This window comes from Filicampus tigris, chromosome 10 (genome assembly GCF_054856515.1).
Source record: "Filicampus tigris isolate MCC_2025a chromosome 10, RoL_Ftig_1.0, whole genome shotgun sequence".
Taxonomy (NCBI): domain Eukaryota; kingdom Metazoa; phylum Chordata; class Actinopteri; order Syngnathiformes; family Syngnathidae; genus Filicampus; species Filicampus tigris.
The window spans coordinates 1,544,983-1,570,000 of NC_141226.1; the positions used below are offsets into that span (position 1 = coordinate 1,544,983).

General features: G+C 40.0%; 1 protein-coding gene across 3 annotated transcripts; it reads left to right on the top strand.

Moving 5' to 3' along the window:
* The first annotated feature begins 11,223 nt into the window (after positions 1-11,223).
* LOC147140362 (uncharacterized) lies at positions 11,224-21,784 on the top strand. Of its 3 annotated transcripts, none has more exons than XM_086043866.1 (5): positions 11,224-11,392; positions 12,184-12,457; positions 18,254-19,999; positions 20,064-20,156; positions 21,678-21,784. In XM_086043866.1, exons 2-5 carry the CDS (start codon positions 12,190-12,192, stop codon positions 21,704-21,706), a joined length of 2,136 nt encoding a protein of 711 aa, XP_085899992.1. In that variant the 5' UTR covers positions 11,224-11,392; positions 12,184-12,189; the 3' UTR covers positions 21,707-21,784. The 3 variants fall into 3 exon arrangements, with proteins under 3 accessions (XP_085899992.1, XP_085899991.1, XP_085899993.1); XM_086043865.1 differs by having other exon boundaries at positions 11,228-11,392; positions 12,207-12,457; XM_086043867.1 differs by lacking the exons at positions 11,224-11,392; positions 12,184-12,457 and adding an exon at positions 16,143-16,281.
* The last annotated feature ends 3,234 nt before the right edge of the window (positions 21,785-25,018 follow it).

Genomic DNA, 25,018 nt, shown 5'->3' on the forward strand with positions numbered 1-25,018 from the left:
ATTCACAGGACACTAGACCACCGCAGCTGTCACCATAAAAAGTCCCATCCAAATCTGATGTGGAATTTCAAAATAAAAGTCTCCTGAAATATGCATATTTCCCTGTCATCAGACCTGATTTTTTTTAAAACGTTAAAAAATATCCTTTGGCTATCGTGATACCAGACCAGCTCTGTATGACACTAGACCACCCCAACTGTCACCAAAACAAGTCCCATCTAAATCTGATGTGGCATTTCAAAATAAAGGTCCCCTGAAATATGCGTATTTCACGGTCATCAGACCTGATTTTAAAAAAAACGTTAAAAAATATCCTTTGGCTATCGTGATACCAGACCAGCTCTGTATGACACTAGACCACCCCAACTGTCACCAAAACAAGTCCCATCCAAATCTGATGTGGCATTTCAAAATTAAAGCCCCCTGAAATATGCAAATTTCACTGTCATCAGGCCTGTTTTTTAAAGTTCATTAAAAATTATCCTTTAGCTATCATGATACCATACCAGCTATGCAGGACACTCAACCACCCCCCGGCTGTCACCAAAACAAGTCCCATCCAAATCTGATGTGGCATTTCAAAATAAATGCCCCCTGAAATGTGCACATTTCACTGTCATGACCAATGAATTAAAAAAAAGGATTGTAAATTATCCTTTAGATATCGTGATACCAGACCAGTTCTGGAGGACACTGGACCACCCCAGCTGTCCACCAAAACAAGTCCCATCCAAATCTGATGTGGAATTTCAAAATAAAAGCCAACTGAAATATGCACATTTCACTGTCATTAGGCCTGATTTTTAAAAAAATCATTAAAAATAATCCTTTAGCTATCATGATACCAGACCAGTTCTGGAGGACACTGGACCACCCCAGCTGTCCCCCAAAACAAGTCCCATCCAAATCTGATGTGGCATTTCAAAATAAAAGTACCCTGAAATATGCATATTTCACTGTCATTACTCCGATTTAAAAAAATAATTAAAAATATTTCTTCAGCTATCGTGATACCAGACCAATTCTGGAGGACACTTGACCACCCCATCTGCCCACCAAAATAGTCCCATCCAAATCTGATGTGGCATTTCAAAATAAAAGTCCTCTGAAATATGCATATTTCCCTGTAATCACCCCTGAATTAAAAAAATCATTAAAAAGATTCCTTGAGCTATCGTGATACCAGACCCATTCTGAAGGACACTAGACGGCCCCAAATGTCCACCAAAAGAGATCCCATCCAAATCTGATGTGGCATTTCAAAATAAAAGTCGCATGCAATATGCATTTTTCACTGCCATCAGGCCTGACTTTAAAAATTCATTAAAACTTATTTTGTATTTATTATTGTTGTTATCACTATTATTTTTATTACTATTATTATTACTATTATAATCCATCCATCCATCCATCCATTATCTGTACCGCTTCTCCTCACAAGGGTCGCGGGGCGTGCTGGAGCCTATCCCAGCTGTCTTTGGGCAGTAGGCGGGGGACACCCTGAATTGGTTGCCAGCCAATCGCAGGGCACACAGAGACAAACATCCGCACTCACAATCACACCTAGGGGCAATTTTAGAGTATCCAATCAACTTACCATGCATGTTTTTGGAATGTGGGAGGAAACCGGAGTGCCCGGAGAAAGCCCACACAGGCACGGGGAGAACATGCAAACTCCACACAGGGAGGCCGGAGCCGGGATCGAACCCACGACCTCTGAACTGTGAGGCGGACGTGCTAACCAGTCGACCACCGTGCCGCCCTACTATTATAATTACTATTAATATTATTTGTGATAGTAGTAGTAGTCGTAGTAGTAGTAGTAGTAGTAGTATTAGTAAAAGTTTCATATAGTAGGACACATGTATGCATCCATTGGGATATTTAAAGGGTGCAAGTCCACTAGTTGAAACAAGGCATTCTGATTAATATTGTGGAATTTGAGTTCAGCATAAAAATCCATCCCTTTTTCACGGCTGACCTGTGTTATGAAGCTGAGCAAGTACCTGAGCCCTGAGCAGTTATGATGTCATTTTCAGTCGACAGAGGTTTTGGAATCAGCTATCTTCTCTCAATCGTCTCCAGTTGGTCCAAAATGCTGCTTTCCGCCTACTAACTGGAGCTCGGAAGATCAAGCACATAACACCAATTCTGGCCTCCCTTCACTGGCTCCCAGTGCATTTTAGAGATGGCAAAAACTGGTTGATTTTGCTGTTTAACTCATATTCCACAAACACAATATTAATCAGTATGCCGGGTTTCAACTAGTGGGCCTGCTGGGAACATATTCTTGAAAAAATGTGTTTGGGTTGATTTTCCCCTTAAGTTGCATACATTTATGTAACAAATATAATATTAATATTGCATTATTTTATAGAGTTATTGTTAAGACATTTCAGATTGGTCATCATTTGCATGTCATGTCATCTTCCACACCGCTTATCCTTAAAAGGGTTGTGGGGAGGTTCTGGAGCCTATCCCAGTTGACGATAGCTGAAACTGGTCGCCAGTCAGTCACAGAGCACACACACAGTGTCACTGAGCGGGAAGCGATCCCATGCTGCCCACACACAACTCAGGAGAGTATACCACTTCACCATCAACAACTGCATTAATGTGTGAGTGTTTTAAAAACGTACTTTCAAATATTTGCACCATAATGGAAGGGTATAATATTTGAATAAATTCTTATTTTCTAGTTTATGTGGCCACAAATATTCTTGTCGGTTCAATGTGGGATTAATTAATTATTTTCTTGTCTAGAAGCAAAGAAAATTGGATTTTAAAAAAAGAGCTCTGCTGTAATAGATTTCTCATAAAATAAAATTTATTTAGTGAAATGTGCATATTTCAGGCGACTTTTATTTTGAAATGCCACATCAAATTTGGATGGGACTTGTTTTGGTGACAGCCGGGGTGGCCTAGTGTCATACAAAACCGGTCTGATATCATGATAGCTAAAGGATCATTTTTAACGATTTTTTTTTTAATCAGGTCTGATGACAGTGAAATATGCATATTTCAGGGGACTTTTATTATGTAATGCGATTTCAGATTTGGATGGGACTTGTTTTGGTGACAGCCGGGGTGGTCTAGTGTCATACAGAGCTGGTCTGGTATCATGATAGGTAAAAGATAATTTTTAATATTTTTTTGAAAAACACGCCCGATGACAGTTAAATGTGCATATTTCAGGTAACTTTTATTTTGAAATGCGACTTCAGATTTGGATGGGACTTGTTTTGGTAACAGCCGAGGTGATCTCGTGTCCTTCAGAACTGGTCTGGTATCACGATAGCTAAAGGATATTTTTTAACGTTTTTTAAAAAATCAGGTCTGATGACAGTGAAATATGCATATTTCAGGGGACTTTTATTTTGAAATTCCACCTCAGATTTGGATGGGACTTGTTTTGGTAACGGTCTAGTGTCATACAGAGCTGGTCTGGTATCATGATAGCTAAAGGATCATTTTTAATAATTTTTCTAAAATCACGCCTGATGACAGTTAAATGTGCATATTTCAGGCAACTTTTATTTTGAAATGCCACATCAGATTTGGATCGGACTTGCTTTGGTGAATAGCTGGGGTGGTCTAGTGTCCTCCAGAACTGGTCTGGTATAATTATAGGTAAAGTGTATTTTTAAACGATTTTTTAAAAATCAGGTCTGATGACAGTGAAATATGCATATTTCAGGGGACTTTTATTATGTAATGCAATTTCAGATTTGGATGGGACTTGTTTTGGTGACAGCTGAGGTGGTCTAGTGTCCTTCAGAACTGGTCTTGTATCATGATAGCCAAAGGATATTTTTTAACTTTTTTTTTTTTTAAATCAGGTCTGATGACAGGGAAATATGCATATTTCAGGGGACTTTTATTTTGAAATTCCACATCAGATTTGGATGGGACTTGTTTTGGTGACAAACCTACCTCTCCCACCTGTGCACCCCCCTTACTCCTATGTTTTTGTTTTTTGTTTTTGGTCTAGTGGTCTAGTGTCATACAGAGCTGGTCTGGTATCATGATAGCTAAAGGATATTTCTTAATAATTTTTCTAAACTCACGCCTGATGACAGTTAAATGTGCACATTTCAGGCGACTTTTATTTTGAAATGCCACATCAGCTGTGGATCGGACTTGCTTTGGTGGACAGCTGGGGTGGTCTAGTGTCCTCCAGAACTGGTCTGGTATCATGATAGCTAAAGGATATTTTTTAACGACTTTTTAAAAATCAGGTCTGATATCATTGAAATATGCATATTTCAGGGGAATTTTATTTAGAAATGTGACTTGAGATTTGGATGGGACTTGTTTTGGTGACAGCTGAGGTGGTCTAGTGTCCTTCAGAACTGGTCTGGTATCACGATAGCTAAAGAATATTTTTTAACGATTTTTTTTTTTTAAATCAGGGGACAGTGAAATATGCATATTTGAGGGGACTTTTATTTTGAAATGCCACATCAGCTTTGGATGGGACTTGTTTTGGTGACAGCCGGGGTGGTCTAGTGTCATACAGAGCTGGTCTGGTATCACGATAGCCAAAGGATATTTTTTAACGATTTTTTTAAAATCAGGTCTGATGACAGTGAAATACGCATATTTCAGGGGACTTTTATTTTGAAATGCCACATCAAATTTAGATGGGACTTGTTTTGGTGACAGTTGGGGTGGTCTAGTGTCATACAGAGCTGGTCTGGTATCATGATAGCTAAAGGATAATTTTTAATATATTTTTTTTAAATCACGCCTGATGACTGATGTGCATATTTCAGGTGATCTTTATTTTGAAATGCCACATCAGATTTGGATCGGACTTGTTTTGGTGACAGCTGAGGTGGTCTAGTGTCCTTCAAAACTGGTCTGGTATCATGATAGCCAAAAGATATTTTTTAACGTTTTTTAAAAAATCAGGTCTGATGACAGGGAAATATGCATATTTCAGGAGACTTTTATTTTGAAATTCCACATCAGATTTGGATGGGACTTGTTTTGGTGACAGCCGGGGTGGTCTGGTGTCATACAGATCCCGTGTGGTATCATGATAGCTAAAGGATAATTTTTAACGATTTTTTAAAAATCAGGTCTGATGACAGTGAAATACGCATATTTCAGGGGACTTTTATTTTGAAATGCCACATCAGATTTGGATGGGACTTGTTTTGGTGACAGACGGGGTGGTCTAGTGGCATACAGAGCTGGTCTGGTATCATGATAGCTAAAGGATAATTTTTAATAATTTTTCTAAAATCACGCCTGATGACAGTTAAATGTGCATATTTCAGGCAACTTTTATTTTGAAATGCCACAGCAGATTTGGATCGGACTTGCTTTGATGGATAGCTGGGGTGGTCTAGTGTCCTCCAGAACTGGTCTGGTATCACGATCGCTAAAGTATATTTTTTAAACGATTTTTTAAAAATCAGGTCTGATGACAGTGAAATATGCATATTTCAAGGGACTTTTATTATGTAATGCGATTTCAGATTTGGATGGGAATTGTTAGGTGACAGCTGAGGTGGTCTAGTGTCCTTCAGAACTGGTCTTGTATCACGATAGCCAAAGGATATTTTTTAACGTTTTTTTAAAAATCAGGTCTGATGACAGTGAAATATGCATATTTCAGGGGACTTTTATTTTGAAATGCCACATCAACTTTGGATCGGACTTGCTTTGGTGGACAGCTGGGGTGGTCTAGTGTCATACAGAGCGGGTCTGGTATCATGATAGCTAAAGGATGATTTTTAATCATTTTTCTAAAATCACGCCTGATGACAGTTAAATGTGCACATTTCAGGCGACTTTTATTTTGAAATGCCACATCAGCTTTGGATCGGACTTGCTTTGGTGGACAGCTGAGGTGGTCTAGTGTCCTTCAGAACTGGTCTTGTATCACGATAGCCAAAGGATATATTTTAACGTTTTTTTAAAAATCAGGTCTGATATCATTGAAATATGAATATTTCAGGGGAATTTTATTTAGAAATGCGACTTGAGATTTGGATGGGACTTGTTTTGGTGACAGCCGGAATGGTCTAGTGTCATACAAACCTGGTCTGGTATCATGATAGCTAAAGGATCATTTTTAATAATTTTTCTAAAATCACGCCTGTTGACAGTTAAATGTGCATATTTCAGGCAACTTTTATTTTGAAATGCCACATCAGATTTGGATCGGACTTGGTTTGGTGAATAGCTGGGGTGGTCTAGTGTCCTCGAGAACTGGTCTGGTATCACGATAGCTAAAGTGAATTTTTAAAAGATTTTTTAAAAATCAGGTCTGATGACAGTGAAATATGCATATTTCAGGGGACTTTTATTATGTAATGCGATTTCAAATTACGATGGGACTTGTTTTGGTGACAGCTGAGGTGGTCAAGTGGCCTCCAGAATTGGTCTGGTATCACGATAGCTGAAGAAATATTTTTAATGATTTTTTTAAAATCGGAGTAATGACAGTGAAATATGCATATTTCAGGGGACTTTTATTTTGAAATGCCACATCAGATTTGGATGGCACTTGTTTTGGTGACAGCCGGAATGGTCTAGTGTCATACAAACCTGGTCTGGTATCATGATAGCTGAAGGAATATTTTAATGAATTTTTAAAATCAGGCCTGATGACAGTGAAATGTGCATATTTCAAGGAATGTTTATTTTGAAATGGAACAACGAATTTGGATGGGACTTCCTTTGGTGGAAGCAAACAAGCCATCAGACATAATATAATTAACGCATTTTATTCGTCCAACCGGCTACTGTGGGCTGCAGCCTACGCCAGCCAGTACAGTACAACAACCGTTAAGTTCAAAAAGTGTCACGGCTCCCTCTCCTTCGTCCTCCGCTTCTCCTCTCTCGCCCGCAGCCCATCCTATTTAGCTGGGAGGGTCTTGTGTCATTCACGATCAGACTGTCAATTGGATTAGATTGAATAAAAAATAAAAACAAATTATACTTGCAGACATATATCCATATTTCAAATACCCTTTATTTTTCAATGCATCTCAAGATTCAAATGAACCATTCTACATTCTCTTAGAAGTGGACTAGCTGCGTTATAACAGAGAGTTTATTTAATATATTGAAGCGTCTTCCAAGAACAAGCCATCAGACGTACAATAATTAACGCATTTTATTAGTCCAACTGGCCACTGTGGGCTGCAGCCGACGCCAGCCAGTACAGTACAACAACCGTTAAGTTCAAAAAGTGTCATATACACAACATCCCCTGATCTTAACCCCCAGGAGGGCAAGGAAAAACTCAAAAAAACCCAACTGGGGAAAAGTGAGAAACCTTGAGAAGGGACCACAGATGGGGGAATCCCTCTTCCAGGATGATCAGGCTGCAATGGATGCCGAGTGGGCAACATTGAACACATATTATAGTACTATACAGTGTTTGTTAAAGTGATGTGAAAGTTAATCAAATGAAGTGCTGCAGGAAGATGACATCGATGAAGTGAGCAGGGGCCCAATGGTCAATGCAGAAATCTCCATAACAGCGCCTCTGAGGATGTGGTCAGCCTCCAATCTTGTAGCAGTCAGTTGCTGTTGGATCGAAACAGCAACCTCCAATTCGGTCGTCACCTAATTCCTAAACCTGGGAAAAGGGGGCAGCGAACGAATAGAAGCGGCAGTAAAGAGGCCAAAACAAACAGGTCAACTAAATGCAGAATCGTACAAATAAGTCTTAAGTCGTGTTTTAATCATTTAATCATTTCTACTGATTAAAATTAGTATTATCACACCTCTAATATCTGCGGGTAGGGCATTCCAAAGCATCAGTGCCCGAATAGAAAACGCTCTAGAGCCTGCGAAGTTCTTTTTGGCTCTCTGGATCACTAAAAGGCCAGCATTTTGAGACCGAAGGTTTCAGATCGGAACATATGGTATCTCTAAGTCGACGAGATAGGAAGGTGCTAAGCCGTGCAGTATTTTATAGGTAAGTAGCAAAACCTTGAAATCGCATCTCAAGTGGACTGGGAGCCAATGCAAATTGGCTAATATCGGAGTAATATTATCCAACTTTCTCGTCCTTGTCAAGAGTCTTGCTGCGGCATTTTGGACAAACTGCAGACTTTTAATACTAGACATGGGAAGACCAGAGAGCAAAACGTTACAATAATCGAGGCGAGACGTAACAAACGCGTGTATTAAAATGTCTGCATCCGTATTCGACAGAATTGGATGAATTTTAGCAATATTACGGATCTGGAAAAATGTGGTTCTAGAAATATTCTTAATGTGCATTTGAAAAGACAGAGTTGGGTCGAATATAACACCGAGATTTTTTATTGAATCCCTTTGGGTAATAGTACATTTATCGAGCCTCAGAGTGGTGTTTTTGAATAGGTGCCGATGACGAGCAGGGCCAATAATCAACATATCAGTTTTATCGGAGTTAAAAAGCCAAAAATTGAGAGACATCCATTGTTTAATCTCGGCAAGGCACGCCTCTAAATCACAGTAATTAGCCGGGTTTGTTATCTTGAGCGGCATATATAATTGGGTATCGTCAGCATAACATTGAAAACTAATGTTATATTTACATATAATATCACCAAGCGGAAGCATGTAGATGCTAAACAATAGGGGTCCTAGTACAGATCCCTCCACATGTAACTTTACAAAACTCAGAAGTCGCATTGCCATGAATTACACTGTGCATCCTTTCTGAAAGGTAAGAATAAACCAGGCTGAGCCTGAGATACCAACACATCCTTCAAGGCGTTCTAATAGTATGTTATGATCGACGGTGTCAAAAGCAGCAGTAAGATCAAGTAAGAGTAGTATTGGTGAGGTGTCGAAGTCCATAGCTAGGAGAAGATCATTAGTCACTTTAGCAAGCACCGTCTCATTAGAGTGATGGGCTTTGAATCCTGACTGAAGAATTTCAAATCGATTATTAGCGGCCATATAGTCACTAAGCTGTTGCGCTACAACTTTTTCGAGAATTTTCGCAATAAACGGGAGATTTGAAACCGGCCTATAATTACTGAGGTTCTCTGGATCAATTTTTGGCTGCTTAAGCAGAGGTCGAATAACAGCGGTCTTAAAAGCTGCTGGTACAGTGCCCGAGGTGAGTGATAAGTTAATGATATTTAAGACGGAGGGTCCTAGGTTTGTAAACAGTTACAATATTTATTTCTAAGCCGAAGCATTGGTGTCCAGTTCAGCGTAATGGTTTGCTTTTATTCTGAAGGGGGCTTTCGCCACTTGTCAGTGACCTCTTACCGTAATACCTGATATAAAGGAAATTAGGGGCGGCTGGCTTGACTTCATTTTTGCGAGTGGAGCCTGGCTTGACCGCGTCTTTTATGACCAGGTTTTCATGGGGTAATTTTGACAGACAAATTGGCCCTTCGCCGGAGTGGAGAATATAAAAAATATTTACCATGCCACTCCTTGTTTCAACTCCTCATTAGCGATGTGGCAAATGACAAGCGCGCACCCAACATCAAACGAACTGTCAACGTGACGAAAAAAAAACAACAACGCTGTTGTCTGTGTACTTTTGAGACCGGTGTGTTGGGGGCATGACAAGCTCATCTCCTCTGATGCACGTCACCAGCCTCAGGGTGGAGGCACTGGTCAGCAATTTCTGTCATCCAGTGGTTAACACTGGTATTAAATCTTGCAACAGCCCAGTAACTGTAATTATTATTATTATTATTTTTTAAATTTTTATTCATTCATTCATTCATTCATTATCCATACCGCTTATCCTCACAAGGGTCGCGGGCGTGCTGGAGCCTATCCCAGCTGTCTTTGGGCAGTAGGCGGGGGACACCCTGAAGTGGTTGCCAGCCAATCGCAGGGCACACAGAGACAAACATCCGCACTCACAATCACACCTAGGGGCAATTTAGAGAGTCCAATCAACTTACCATGCATGTTTTTGGAATGTGGGAGGAAACCGGAGTACCCGGAGGAAACCCACGCAGGCACGGGGAGAACATGCAAACTCCACACAGGGAGGCCGGAGCCGGGATCGAACCCACGACCTCTGAACTGTGAGGCGGACGTGCTAACCAGTCGACCACCGTGCCGCCTTATTATTATTATTATTATTATTATTATTTATTTTATTTTATTTTATTTTTTTCAAAAAAATTGAGGGCCGCCAGTTTGGCATCATTAAATAGTTTAACTGGGAGAACGGTATTCCAGTTAATGTTAGCATAGCAAACATAAAATAAAAACCTATGGCAGGAGTTCCGAATGAAGTATCCATGAACTTGCAAGGCTTCACCTTTGAGACGCTCACCTCAATTGTTTATGGACCACAGAAACAACCACAACTGTAACAAAGTAGCTTGAAACACTACACAACACGGAAACTCATACACGACAGAACTTCTTCCCATGGAATGATTGATTTGTTGCTTTGCATATGGTCAATTTTCTACCGCCTGTCCTGTTCAGCTAGGTTCATGGGCGAGCTGGAGATTTTGGGCGATAGGACAGGTCTATCACAAGGCACATGTAGACAATATGGGTTAATGAAGAGTATTTTCATTAAGGAAAATGTGTATCATTTCAGAGTTGCAAATGGCAACTGTTTATGACACGTTCATAAAAAAGCTACTTGAGTTTTGCCTCCATCCTAAAATTGGTGTATAAAAGAGATATGTCATTATTTATTCTCAGACACAATGATAAAATCTCAGAAATTATGATATTGTACTACCTTACGGGATGTTGAAGGGTTTGAATGTGTTGACAAACAACATAAGTCGGTACAATGAAACTGCTGTGCTCACCACACATTATGGCTGTGCAATTAATCAAAATTCAATTACAATTATGATTATTACACTCCGCGATTACAAAATTGGCATAGTCGTAAAAAAAACCCAAAAAAAAACGATGACTAATATTGCACCTTTTTTTTTAATTTCATAATGACTAATTATATAAATTTTGTTTGGTCCTAAAGTAAGTCACAAAATTATAGTGTTTTAAAGAAATGTATTTGTCTTTATATTTTTTACATTTCAACATTTTCTTGTTTTGTACCAAAAAATAAATGATCATTTGAATAATCGTGATTTCAATTATTACCAAAATTATCGTAATTAATGTATTTTTCATAATCGAGCAGCCCTACCACACATTGAAAAGAGGTGCCATATTATGCGAGTGTGCTGATCTCTGCTGTTTCTTTCTAGAGTTTGGCTCCCCCTAGTGTATAAAGAGCTGAATACATTCAGCTTTGCAAAACGTCTGAAGTCACTGCTAATGGGCTTCAACCCAAATGAGCTGAGGCTCCACACACTTGTTTGATGAGCAATTACTTAAATTCAGGTGTGCGGATGTGCGCGTTGTGCTGCTTATTCTCATCTCTTTCTGGCTTGCTTTTAGTTTCTCCTACTGACACGTTCTCGACAAGGTAATCACGCTTATCTGTTTTTATGACAATTACATAATGTGGTGCAGTTTAAGGATTTAAGTGTTTAGTGAGTACTAGGGCTGTGAGTCTGTGACTCCTGGACCAAGATTTTAATAAAATTTTATAGACTGTATCATGACTGAGCCAAGAAACATTCAAAAATAGTTTTGGTCAACTTAATGGAGCTTTGATGTACCAAGCCTAACTATATGCAAATAAAATAACAGTTAAAACCGTCCTTGTTTAATGAACTTATTTTAGTGAAATTTTATGATAGATGCATGGTATTTGCTGTAGATTACATGACGAGCTTGTTAATTTGGTTGCACATGAGCAAAAAAAAAAACAAACAAAAAAAACGCACTGTAATAAAACTGCACTGCACAATGCCATAAAACCTAATTCTTGGCTCTCAGACTGAATGTTTGCTTTTGCATTGATGGACAACTAAGTGTCAACAGTGTTTGAATGCGAAGGCATTTCGGAGTAAATTTTTTTTGCTCATATATAAGTTATCAAATTTTTAAGAAGGGAGGACTGATTCTCCTTCAGCATAATTACTAAGTCAACCAAAATGTGTCACCTTGTTGGAAGTGCAACTTTGTGACTAAAACAGTTCACTTTGTTTCTCGAGGTGTAGTACAGATATTTGAACAGTTTTATCTGCTTAAACGTCTGTGTTCAGTGTTTTTTTTCCTCATTAGCATTTAATGTGCTGTCTACTCTTGCACTGGTCCACAAGAGTTTAACTAATGAAGTGTGATGGGCATGTCCTACTGTCCTTTTTATAGATTAACATGGCAACTGTTAACAGACCCCCAACTGCTCGGCCACAACAAGAGAGGGGGCGACACTTTCGTACCGCCAGTTGTGGATCAAACACCAGACAGCCGGAGTTGGGACCACAAGGCCCAAGCCAAGACCCAGGATCAACACCTCATCCCCATATGTCTACACGAGCAGTCTTCTATGTCCCTGCTCCACCTCCACCTCAATTTCTCCACTACCAGTGGCCCGTGCCCTTCTCCTACAATCCGTTTGCTGGCTTCCCAGGAATGTCCCAGGGTGTGTAATAAGAGGCCTCTACCCTTTTTATAGCTATATGTACTGTTTCAGTATGTTTTGCTGTTCTTGAGAAAGGAGCTGAATGATGGTTGACAATTGATGTCTGTCAATTAATCAATCAATAAATGTCCGGGTTGAATTCCAACTGGTATTTAAGTTGAAGCCAAATCAATCTTTTTTTTTTCAATATGTTCTATTTCACCCCACTAGTCTAAACGTTCTGATATAGAGATTGAGAACAAACACTAATCCACTCATTTTCAGCCACCCAAGAAGTTTGAAGTTTTAGGCAGACACCAGGTGGCAGTGCTGCATTAAGTCAGCCTCCTTGGATGGCTGCAAACGGGTTGTTTAGTCTTAATTCTTATTCCACACACTCAGTGTTAATCAGAATACAGTGTTTAGACTACTAGGGGCAAATGGAACGTATTGCAAAGAAAGTGTTTCACTTGACTTCGGCACAAAACAAATCCTTTCCATGCCGGTAAGGCCGAGCTGAGTGTCATCAGGAGGCTACAATAGAGCTGGAGCGGATGGAAGTGTCACAGAAAGGCATAGTGAATTGGACAATTCATGAATCAAATGCCTCTTGTGAATTTTCCCATTTGGCTCATTGTTGAAGAGAAGGTTGTGGGGGAAAAAAGCACTGAAACATTGAATTGTTTAAAAGTTGAGAGGATCAAATGAGGTTCACCTGCAAAGGTTATACAGTAGTGGAGTGGTTCTCAAAGTACCACCTCAAAACGTTTGGCTCTCAAAGTACCGCCATAATTAGCAACTTTATAATACAGTGGCATCGTAGGCCCAAGTTTTAATTAAAATCGAGGCACGGGTTTAATTCCCCAAAAAGTGTATTACATAATTCATTGTAACAATGCACAGTTTCAACATTAACATAGTGCTTGAATATAGAAAAGTAAAAAATGTGCAGTGCTTAATGATTCTATTAAAATGTATTGCATTTAGTTCAAGTGCATTGGAAATAAAAATTGTAAGTTTTATAAATGCAATTTCTTGAAGGGCCATCAACCCAAACATATTTTTTTCAACAATATGTTCTATGCAGGCCCTGAGGCCCACTAGGTGAAACAAGGCATTCTGATAGATATTGCATTTGTGGAGTAAGAGTTAATCCACCCGAACAGCCATTTTGTCACTTCTCGACTGAAAATTACATCACAAATGCTCAGGGCTCAGGTAACAACCAATCACGGCTCACTTATTTTCTGAAGCTGAGCCATTATTGGTCGTTTACCTGAGTTCTGAGCATCTGTTATGACTTACGACTCGTCCAACGGGTGCTGTCGCTGGACTATGATATACTGTTGAGCAGCAAAATGTCCACCCAAATACAGTGCCTTGAAAAAGTATTCACCCCCCCTGACATTGTTTTTGTTGCCTCACAGCCTGGAATTAAAATGGGTTGTTTGGGGGTTTGCATCATTTAATTTACAGAACATGCCCACAACTTTGAAGACGTGATTTATTTTTTTATTGTGAAGCAAACAACAAATGGGACAAAATGTCAGAAAACATCATTGTGCATAAGTATTCACCCCCCACCCCCCCAATGTCAGTACTTTGTAGAGCCACCTTTTGCGGCAATCACAGATGCAAGTCGTTTTTGAGAAGTCTCTGAGTTTACTGCATCTTGCCACTGGGATTTTTGACCATTCTTCAAGGGGAAACTGCTCCAGCTCCTCTAGGTTTGATGATTTTCACTGGTGAACAGCATTCTTTAAGTCTGACCACAGATTCTCAATTGGATTGAGGTCTGGACATTAACTAGGGCAGTCCAAAACGTTTCCCCTTAAGCCACTCAAGTGTTTCTTTAGCAATATGCTTGGGATCATTGTCCTGCTGGAAGGTGAACCTCTGTCCTAGTCTCAAAACAGTGACAGACTGATACAGGTTTTGCTCAAGAATATCCCTGTATTTAGTACCATCCATGTTTCCCTTGACTCAGTCCTCTTTCCCAGTCCCTGCTGCTGAAAAACATCCCGACAGCATGATGCTGCCACCACCATTTTTCACTGTGGGGATGGTGTTCTTGAGTTGATGAGATGTGTTGTGTGTGCCCCAGACATAGCCTTTTCCTTAATGGCCAAAAAGTTAAATTTTAGTCTCATCTGACCAGAGCACCTTCCTCCATACATTTTGAGAGTCTCCCATGTGCCTTTGTGCAAAGTCAAAACGTGCCTTATTTTCAGATGAAAGTAAAGGCTTTCTTTTGGCCACCCTTCCATCAAGCCCAAGTCTGTGGAGGGTACGGCTGACTGTAGCCCTATAGACAGATACTCCTGCCTGTGTTGTGGAACTCTGCAGCTCCTCCGGGGTTACCTTTGTTGTCTGGGCTGCCTCTCCGATTAATGCCCTCCTTGCCTGGTCCGTGAGTTTTAGTGGGCGGCCCTCTCTTGGCACGTTTGTTATGGTGCCATGTTGTTTGCATTTGATGATGATGGTGCTCCTGGGGATCATCAAAGATTTGGATATTTTTTTATTACCCAACCCAGACTTGTACTTCTCAACAACTTTGTCTCTGACTTGTTTGGGGAGTTATTTGGTTATCATAGTGGCATTTGGTTAGCGGTGCCTCTTCATGAGGTGTTGCAGCCTCTGGGGCCTTTCAGAAGACGTGTGTATGTGTATATACTGACAGATCATGTGACACTTAATATTGCACACGAGTGGACTTTGTGTCACTATTTACGTGACTTCTGAAGGTAATTGGTTGAACCAGAGCATTTCAGGGGCTCCATAACAAAGGGGGTCAATACATATGCACATAGCAATTTTCAATTTCACTTTCAATTTCTATATATATATATATATATATATATATATATATATATATATATATATATATATATATATATATATATATATATATATATATATATATATATATAATATAATTTCACTTCAAAACGTATACTATTTTGTGCAGATCCATCAAATAAAATTCAGATTTAAATATCAGTTAAATTACAGGTTGTAATGTAACATATTCGGTAAAAGGCCAAGAGGGTGAATACTTTTTCAAGGCACTGTAAGTGGCAGTATTTCATATACATCAGTTTTGGTCGGAGATTACAAAAGGACGGCAGTAGATGAAAATATGTTTGGTTTAAGATGAGTGGTTTCTCAAGAGAACATAAATTACAGCTTAATGTTTTACTATTAATTTATAGCAAACTAAACCTGTTTAGAACAAACTGTTTTTACTGTATACAGCAGAGCTGGGCACTTGACCATTTTTTGCCCGTCCGGCCGCGACCCTCCACCCTTGATTATGGTACCCTTCCCCATTCCGCCCTCCGAAGAGAGGAAAAAAAAAAAAAAAAAGCATCCATGATTTACGTCGCCGCGGAAGAAATGCTCTAACGGCAGAGGCTTTTTAAAGGTCATTAGCTGGCTAATTTACAATTCGAACCCGCTGTGGACACGCTTAAAATGCGCCAGTAGTACTTAGCCAACGTGCGTGTGCTTACTTGCATTGCGAGCCGGGGCTGGATTTGTCACGTATAATTATTTGGGACCAACAGCCAGCCAGTAGTCAAGTTATTTATTTTCTACACGTCCCCACTTTCCTGGCCTACAAAATAAAAGTATTCCAGCAAACCCCTATACACAGCAAATTTGCTATGTCGTATTTCCGGAAGTAGTGAACGCCAGAAGACGTGCACGAACTCCACCTTGATGTGCTAGCATCATGCTTGAGTGCTGCAGCTTAATATACTCGTGGACACAAGTTGTTTTGCATTTAATGCATTTAATATTATTGCGAAAACTATCTGGAAGGTGGCGGCTAAGGGGGAACGTGGGTGAGTAGCTTGCTTATGCTTACTTTGCAGCAACGAGCTGTGTGGTACATGATCCGTCTCCGTGTGGGAAACTGTCGTCACAACATGTGAGACAGCAACGTGAGCTCAAGCGTTTTTATATTTCCTCATTGTCACGTTACGGGTACGTCACGTAACCCCCGATAAGAAATGATATACACAAGGTATCTTTGAGAGAGATTGTGTCGGATTAATTACAAAAGCTATAGGACATTATTAAAGTTTGTTTTGAGTATTAGTGACCCATCGCAACAACTTCCGCTCCCAAATCCACTTTCAAAACCAAAAACAAGCAGTAGAAAAATCCAACAAGTTCAACTCCAAAATCCAAAATTGAGCAGGGTTTGTTGTTGCGGTCCATTCCCCTTGTTGATGCTCGCTGCCGCCGCAAGCTCTTGGTGCTTGTTCACATGTTTCGTCCTCAAATGTTTTATCAGGTTTGACGTATTGAACCTGGCCACTTTCGTTCCACCTCCTTGCAACTTTCGCACCACAAATGTTGTACTCGCTGGAGTTTCTATGTTGAAGTAGTTCCATATCGCCGACATTATCTCATGTACCCCACTGTTTTTTTTTTTCATTCGACATGAAAAAGCAGCCCCGCCATTGGTTAAGAGTGTCCGCTCTGGGCCAATAGCGACGGCTAATACTGAACAGTCACCACACACCAGTGTCGGAATGAGCAAGATACAAGGCCCTGCATTAATGTAAATTGAGCTGAGTTTGTTGTTGCGGTCATTTCCCCTTGTTAATGCTCGCTGCCGCCGCAAACTCTTGGTGCTCGTTCGCATACGTTTCATTCTCAAATGTTGCATCAGGTTTAAGGTATTGAACCTGGCCGCTTTGGTTCCGCCTCCTGCAACATTCGCTCTAGCTGGAGTTTCTATGTTGAAGTATTTGCATATCGCCGACATTATATCTCCCGTACCCCATTGACCCCCGCCCCACACACACACACATAAAAAAGCAGCAGGGAGCAAGATATAAAGCGCTGCATTCAACGTTCTTTACTAGTACAGTATTGGGAAATGGCATCGGCACGTTATTTGTAAGTACTAGCAGATATTGATACCAGTGTTTTAATGTGGTATCAGGATCGGTATTGGAACAATACTACTGTTAACCTTTTGTCAGATTTAACCCCAAGAATAAAGGTCTAGCTCCACCCCTGCAAACAGTCACTTGCTAACTAGGCAAGTCTGTTCTGAACTACAAAAGCACAAGTGAAATGGGAGAAAACTTTGCTTTGTTTGTTTTTTGTGTTTTTTGGTCCTGGCTGTGATTACCTATTTTACAACACGCTATGCAGCATAAGATGACACCCGCTGGCTTGTTCTGTGGGGTCCATCTGTCTTTGCATGAAAAAAGGTTGGACGCATACAATGTAAATATCAGTCATCCGTTAAGTGACTTTGACTCAAACTTCATCAACTACGAAGTAAAGTATCACAGGAGTAAAGCTTTAAAAAAAATAAATAAATAAAAAAAGTTTGTGCGTCTTACTATACCAATCCTTTTCTGTTTCATTTCAGATATAATTTTGACTAGAGTTCATCAGCATTTGAGAGCATTGGCTTTGCAGTTTGTAAGCACATCAGTCCCTTGGCCTTGCCAATTGACGTTGGAGCCTTTTTTTTCCTCTGGATAGACTTTCCATCATTGAGCAAATGCATGCAGCAGATCTTTTGCTTATTTGTACTTTTTTTGAGAAACTTGCCATAGGTATGGTAAATTAGAACTCTTAGGAGCAGTGCAATAGCCATAAAGCTTCTCATATTGGTGCTGAACTGCAGTCAAGGACAGAATGTTTTAAATACTGCTCCAATGTCACTCAGTAACCCGTGCGGTGGGGAATGATAGGCTTACAAAAACTGCAAAGTCTAAGATGTCAAATTTTTATCAGTTTAAATATGGATATGTAACTATTTGACTTTATTTTTCTACCATTTCTCAGGCTATGGGATAGTTATGCCCCCATTCCCTCCTCCCCCCTACATGGAGGGTCCAGCATACGTCATGCCCCACCCACATGTTCAACCGGTTGACTACAGACACTTTCTACACCCAGTGGTCCATGCTCAAGGCCCATTGTACCAGACCCCAAACCAGACGAGAAGATTTCGCTCTCCTTATTCTTTTTGTGGTAGAGAAACCACCAACTCTGAGGTCCAAACAGAACCTACCGAAGGCTCGGGTAGCGACAAAGAGGGAAGCGTCCACGTAGTTTCAGATTCAGGGAGAGGAACTGCTTCGTGTTCTCCAGCCTGCAGTTCTAGCTCCCAAAAACAAGATTCAGCTGAGGTCGAAAAGTATACTTTACCCAGCAGTTGTGTAGACATGGACGCCCAGGTTACCATGAAAAGCAGTCCCCGTCCTGCAGAAAAAAAGGGCGAATCGTGTAGTGAAGCATCCAAAAAACAAAATAGGCTTGCAGACATAGCCAATCAGGAAAACATCCCACCATGCAAGAATGACCGTTGTAATGTGTGGTCAGTGAGTTCCCAAGATGGTCTAGTCCCTGTGTGTAGCTCTTCACAACAAGAGGATGAAGCTATTAAAGAAAGGCATGTCTCTGTCCGTGACATTTTGTGTTGGAAAGGTGACGCAGCAGAGGAGGCAATACTGAAAGCATCAGAAAAGGCACTTTTTCACAATGAGGATCAGCTGGCTTTCAAAACTCGCGAGGAGCATGAAGGGCTTGTTTGTCATAGTGCCATTGAGAAGAATGGTCCCAGGCTTCTGGACTCGAGAAGAGAGAGTGAAGCAGTGGGGGCGCATGACTCCAAGAAGTCAATTGAATCAAAGAATGAAGATGCACATTCATTGAATAATTCAAATGAATTCCAAGATGAAGAAAATGACAGTGTTAGACTCCCACTAGAAAGTGTCCCTTATAAATTAAGTACCTCACGAGTTGAACGGAAACTCAATGAATCTGTGTGGTCTGTGGAATCTTTAGCCCCCTTTATCCCTAATAAGGAATGGCTTATGCATAATGGTATGCTTGAGTCACGGATGGTTGCAGAGATGGCAGAGGACCCTGAAAAGGAAAATTACCTGGTTTTTGAAGGTCATCATGGGAACCAGAGCCTAAAATTGTCCTGTTCAGATTCTGCTCCAATGTCAAACGGGTGCCTTGTTTTCAGTACCCCCGCTGAAAAGGCAAATCCATCACAAATTCCAAAACAGAATTTAGTTCAAAGCCCTGAAATGACAGGATCTCCAAAACAGGATCCTGGAATGGTTCCTTCAGAAAATGTCCCTTCGACTTGTTTACAGAATGCCATCATATCCCCTAAAGAGCCAATTGGGGAAAATGAATCTGCTGAACTTGTGGCTGATCAAAACCCAAACCAGAATACATGTGTTGTTGTGCAACAGGCTGAAATTCCCTGCACTCCTTACCAAAGAGAAACTCCTTCCTCCAGTTTATCAGCAGCGGAGAACATCCCATCTATAGCCCAGTGGACTCTCAATACAGAAGCTGTGAAATCCGTTCATTTAGTCGAAAGCAAAGATGATGGTCATCTGAGCTGCCATCAAATTTGTGTTCCTCTGGCTGATTCCAAAATGGCGGAATTCTCTCAAAGCACCATGGGACACTGTATTTGCATTGGCTGCCATTGCAATAAATTTCATGAATCCAAATGTGCATTTGAAGAGTTGAAGCCCAGCATAGGACCAAAAGGAAAACATCGAGGTAACTTACCGCAAAATTTGGTCACCAGCTTTTTTAAACATGTTTAACAAGTGATTATCTATAGCTTCTAGGAAAGGCAAACTTGAAGGGGTCTTGATGAATGGACGGATGCAGAAAAATCAGAAGAAATTTGCTCCGTGGAGAAACAAACGGCTTGGTATGTTTTTGTTTACACAAATTGCTTGATCTTTTTTGTTCTGAAGGAAAAAAAATGGAAGGACATTTGTTCAGACGTGTGGTAATCTTAACTATATATATATATATAGAGACATTTTAATATTAACCTAGTTAAGTGCTAGAACATTTCTGAAATTGGCTTTAATGGAAATCTACTTTAACAATCACCACAGTTGTAAAATGTTATCACTTTAATAGAGAAATGTGAAAAAAACCCCGAAGATCCCGAATGCACCTTCGGTGACACTAGTCTTACAGCTCTGAATGAGTCCCCTTCCATTGCGCATTTCTGGTATACAGTTTTAATGCTAGTCCCCACAAAAAGTAGTTAATCCTTTAAACCTGATACTAGCTGAACTGCAGTCTTCAAACTCATCTTTGATTTTGTTTTTCAAAAAATGGGGTTTAATTCCCAATTATTTACTTTAGAGCAAGGTGTCAAACTTGAGGCCCGGGGGCCAGATGCCCGCGACGTCATTTTGTGACCCACAAAGGCAAATCATGTGTGTTGACTTGACATGTTTCTTTCAAATTGTCTTCACTTTTTACACTACATATGCTCATATGTATTGCAAGCATTTGTTACCAATCCCACCACAAAATAAATTGAAAAGTAGTTGAACAAACTATTTACTGGCTTTTGATTTCAAAACCAATTAGCAATCAGTCTGTTGTGTACGTGTTAATATAAGGCAATCATACATTTATGAGTTTGCAGTCATAACGGCCTCCGAGGGACACCAAAACCTATGATGTGGCCTGCCACAAAAATGAGTTTGACACCCCTGCTTTAGACTTTAACTAATTCACTAGTTAATGTAGATGATTCATTTGAGGTGTTACATTTAGCTGGCCCACCAATTTCTGTATTGGCTGTTGAGTTGCAACCACACTGTTCCCTTTTCTCTTTGCTTGAAGAATTGTATGTTTGACATATATGGCAATTGATCAACTTGCACTTGAAATGCTAACAAGCTATATAGATGATTGCTTTGCATACCAGAGAATTTCTACGCCATGTCATTCTTAATGGCGTATTTTAATTAATCAACCTTTTTTTTATCCCATTATTGTGGTGAACTGACTAATTAGTAGACTACAGCTCATGATTATACGTATATGAAAACCATCAAGGGTAATCCCACATGGTTTCAGGACGTTAATGTAAAATTTTATTCCCCAGCAAAGTATCTCATTAGAAATAGTGTTGAGGCCAAATCAGAAGTTAAGTTCACATCTGTTTTAGGTCATTATCATCTGAGTTATGCATCAGCATCAGAAATACAGTAGTTCCAGCTCAACAGAGACTATTTTTCTGCATTTATCTAGAAACGGCGCTGCCTTAGTTTCATGGAAGAATTGAATCATCGCCAGACATTTAATACGGCATATACAGTAACCAATAGATGTTAGAATTCACTTGATTTTGACGAGGTCTGCTACTACTCGACAGTAGTTAATAAAGGCTCCCGAAATCACGTTTGTTTGCAATTTGTTCTAGGTGGAGATGGAGAACATCTACAATGCTGAACATTTACCATGTTCTACAAGACAATGTTTTAAAGATATGTACAATGAATTCTATTAAAACTACATATTTTAAATTTTGCTCCGTATTCATTTTGTTCATTACTTGGCAAGCAGCTTCTTGAACTGCTCTAGTTTTGCTGATTAAATCACTTCTTCAGAGTATCAGACAAATGAACAATGTAATACAGTACAAGCACTACTTAATGACATTTGGCATCTTGAATTGTATTTTTTTTTAAACAGATACTCTGTGCTTTAAATTACAGTGGCTGGGATGAGCAAAACAAAATTGTGTAAAAGCAGAAACTAATTTATATTTCAGAAATTAAGACAAAATATTTGCATTTCTAAGAAACAGTAAGCTTAAATGTACATTTCAGAAAACAAATTAAAAGCTGAAACATTGCAATTAAAACTGAAAAGGGAATAGACCATATTGTGGATTGAGAGGAAGTGAGAGCAGAACTGAGTGTGACATTTTGAGTTATGAGTCCAGGATGGGTGATATTTTGTCAGTTTGGCGGTCAACAAGTAGGCTACTATACTCAGTTTTCTATGTGGTCACTATTTAGAGTGTTTATTAATGGTACTGAACAGACAGAAGGGCAAAAGGGAAGTACAGTACTTGTAAAGCATAACGCGAGTTATTTGAAGCGATGTTGGTTCGCGGTGGCTAATTTAAAAAAATTTCCAAATAGAACATCGTTCATTTCTGAAGAAAAACCTTGTTCGGACTGATTCACTGAAACTCATAGAGAAACTCAAACTCAAAACGATAGTTGTTTAATGTTGGCCCAAAAGAAAGATGTCAGGCTAAAGTAAAAAAATTCAGCTAGTCATTTGCATCAGGTATGTTGGAGGGTAACGTCCAAAACATGCAGGATCGTGGCCCTCGAGAGGACACCTGTTTGACACCTGTGCTCTCAAGAGTCACCAGATAATATACAAAACGGCATCAAGCAGCTTACGTGTTGAACAAAAAACAAAACATCACCTCTAACAGCAGCTCAAAATGTCGCGCTGACGCATGTCATCACTTCCTGTGTCATCCTGTCAATCTGTGATAGCGTCCATTCCCATTCGTGTTCACTTTTGTTTTATTGTATTGTATAAACTTTTGTTCATTTGTTTTTTTAAATGTAAATTTGTTTCAGCTTTTGTTAATCTGTTTTCTGAAATGTAAATATTTTATTTGTGTTAATGTAAATTAGTTTCAGATTTTGTTCGTTTTCTGAAAGGTAAATTTGTTTCAGCTTTTGGTAATTTGTTTTCTGAATTGTAAATTGTGTTAATGTTTCTTAATTTGTTATCAGAAATGTAAAGGTTTTAGGCAATGTAAAAGTGTTTCAGTTGATTTTTTTTGCACTTCCCAGTCACCTGCCCCTATTCCACTGAGCGGCAAATGTTTTCAAATGCAGCAAATGTTGCGTTTACGTCAGAGTTCGTTCAATGTCGCAAATGTTCCCAAAATGTTGCCAGATGTTCATCAACAGCCAGGGCTGGGCATTCCGTCCCGAGGGCAGAACGGAGGGACGGAGGACAGGGGATGGCAAGTTTTAAAAAAAAAAAAAAGGGACGGACTAAGCAAGGGCAGAGATTAATTTTAATCCGGCCCACTAATCGTCCCTCATGCGTATGACGTGGTTGCAAGGCGACCAAAGTTCATCCCAACCTACTCGGCAAAATGGGCAAAAGACAAAAAAGGCTGTTTGTAAGAAATTATAAGATTCAGCAGGGATGCAGACAACAGGGACAGGCTTTGAGGCCTCTGCTCCTCTCCTGTCTGGCCTTGCGAGGGAGGAGATGTCATAGCATATTAGCATATTCTGGCCTTCCTCCAATTCCTGTAAATAAGATTGTAGCAAGCCTATGTCACCTCGTAACCACACCTGTACAAACAAGAAGTACATTACATAAAACTGCTGGTGCGGGTAACTAGAGTAAAATGATGGGTGGAATATTAAGTCCAGACTCCACTCCCAAATGACAATATTTAACTGAAGGGGACCTGTATCCCATGATTGAAGTGGCAAATGAAGGTGAAAGAAAGAGAAGGCAGAACAATTATTGTTTACAGACCCTAGTCAAAACCAGAGTGTGTAAAAGCAGTGGAAAGTTTAGAAACCTTACCTTACAAAAGAGATTAAAGGGACGATGATCTTAACATTGGCACTTATATAATAGGTTTGCATGTAAAAATGACAGTACTAAAAAGCCCCCCCCAAAGACTCTGAGACTGTAGTGATTTAAGAGTACCCACTTAGGCTGACCTGTTTTCTGAATCTGAGCCGTGACTGGTTGTTGTGAGCAGTTATGATGTCATTTTCAGTCGACAGAAGACAAAGTGGCCACCCCCAGAGATGGCTAAAAACGAGTGCATTTTTCTGCATAATTTATATTCCACGAACGCAAAATTAATCAGAATGCCATGTTTCAACTAGTGGGCCTGCTGGGACCATATTTTCGAAAAAAATGTTTGGGTTGACTTCCGCTCTGAGTGCTCCAATGATAGTGCTTTAAACCCCCCCCCCCCCCCCCAAAAAAAAAACAACCTACTTTGTTGTGTGTGTGCTGCACACTTGCACACGGCTTGCTTGAGGGATTAACACTGCCTCAAGCAACAGGCTCTGCATATTTCACTGGTTTTCCGGTTGATGATTTCATTCCTCTATTCTTCCATCGTGCAGTAAACACATAGAAAATGCACATCCGTCTAGATCAGGGGGTCGGCAACCTTTAACAGTCAAAGAGCCATTTCGACACGGTTTTCACGGAAAGAAAACATTGGAAGCCGCAAACTCTTTTTAACGTTAACCCCCCCCAAAACAACAGCTTGTTTGAGTTCCCAGACACTGCTTCGTTCAAGTTGTATAATACCTTATATTGTTATCGCACACTCACGTCCACATAACACTACCTACAAAACACATTAATTCGGTAATTTGATGTTTGAATTGATTGAAAGAGTACAAAAGCAAAGCCGGCGACATCTGAGTACTTCCGCGCTCATGTGAAGCCCCCATCATGCGCCCAGCCTTTGAAACGTCACACCAACAAACACACTTGCCCAGTAAAATACATCTTCATTTTGGCTACAACGTCAAAAGTGCATATTAAAATGAAACGGAGACTTACCTCATGACACACGTGAGGTGGGTCTTTTTGCAACGAAGCATCTCATTGATCCATATTAAACAAGACAACTTAATCCAGCGAGCCTTAATATTTTCACTTGTTATTGTAGGGAAAAAAAAGGCCGCATTCAGCAGACGGAGGACACGTGTCCCACACACCTCCAGCCATGAAATCGTG

Coding starts and splice junctions, on each gene's coding strand:
- LOC147140362 (XM_086043865.1), top strand. CDS start 11,286: ATGAGCAATTACTTAAATTCAGGTGTGCGGATGTGCGCGTTGTGCTGC. Junction 20,000..20,063: donor ACCAAAAGGAAAACATCGAG/GTAACTTACCGC, acceptor GATTATCTATAG/CTTCTAGGAAAGGCAAACTT. Junction 20,157..21,677: donor GTGGAGAAACAAACGGCTTG/GTATGTTTTTGT, acceptor AATTTGTTCTAG/GTGGAGATGGAGAACATCTA.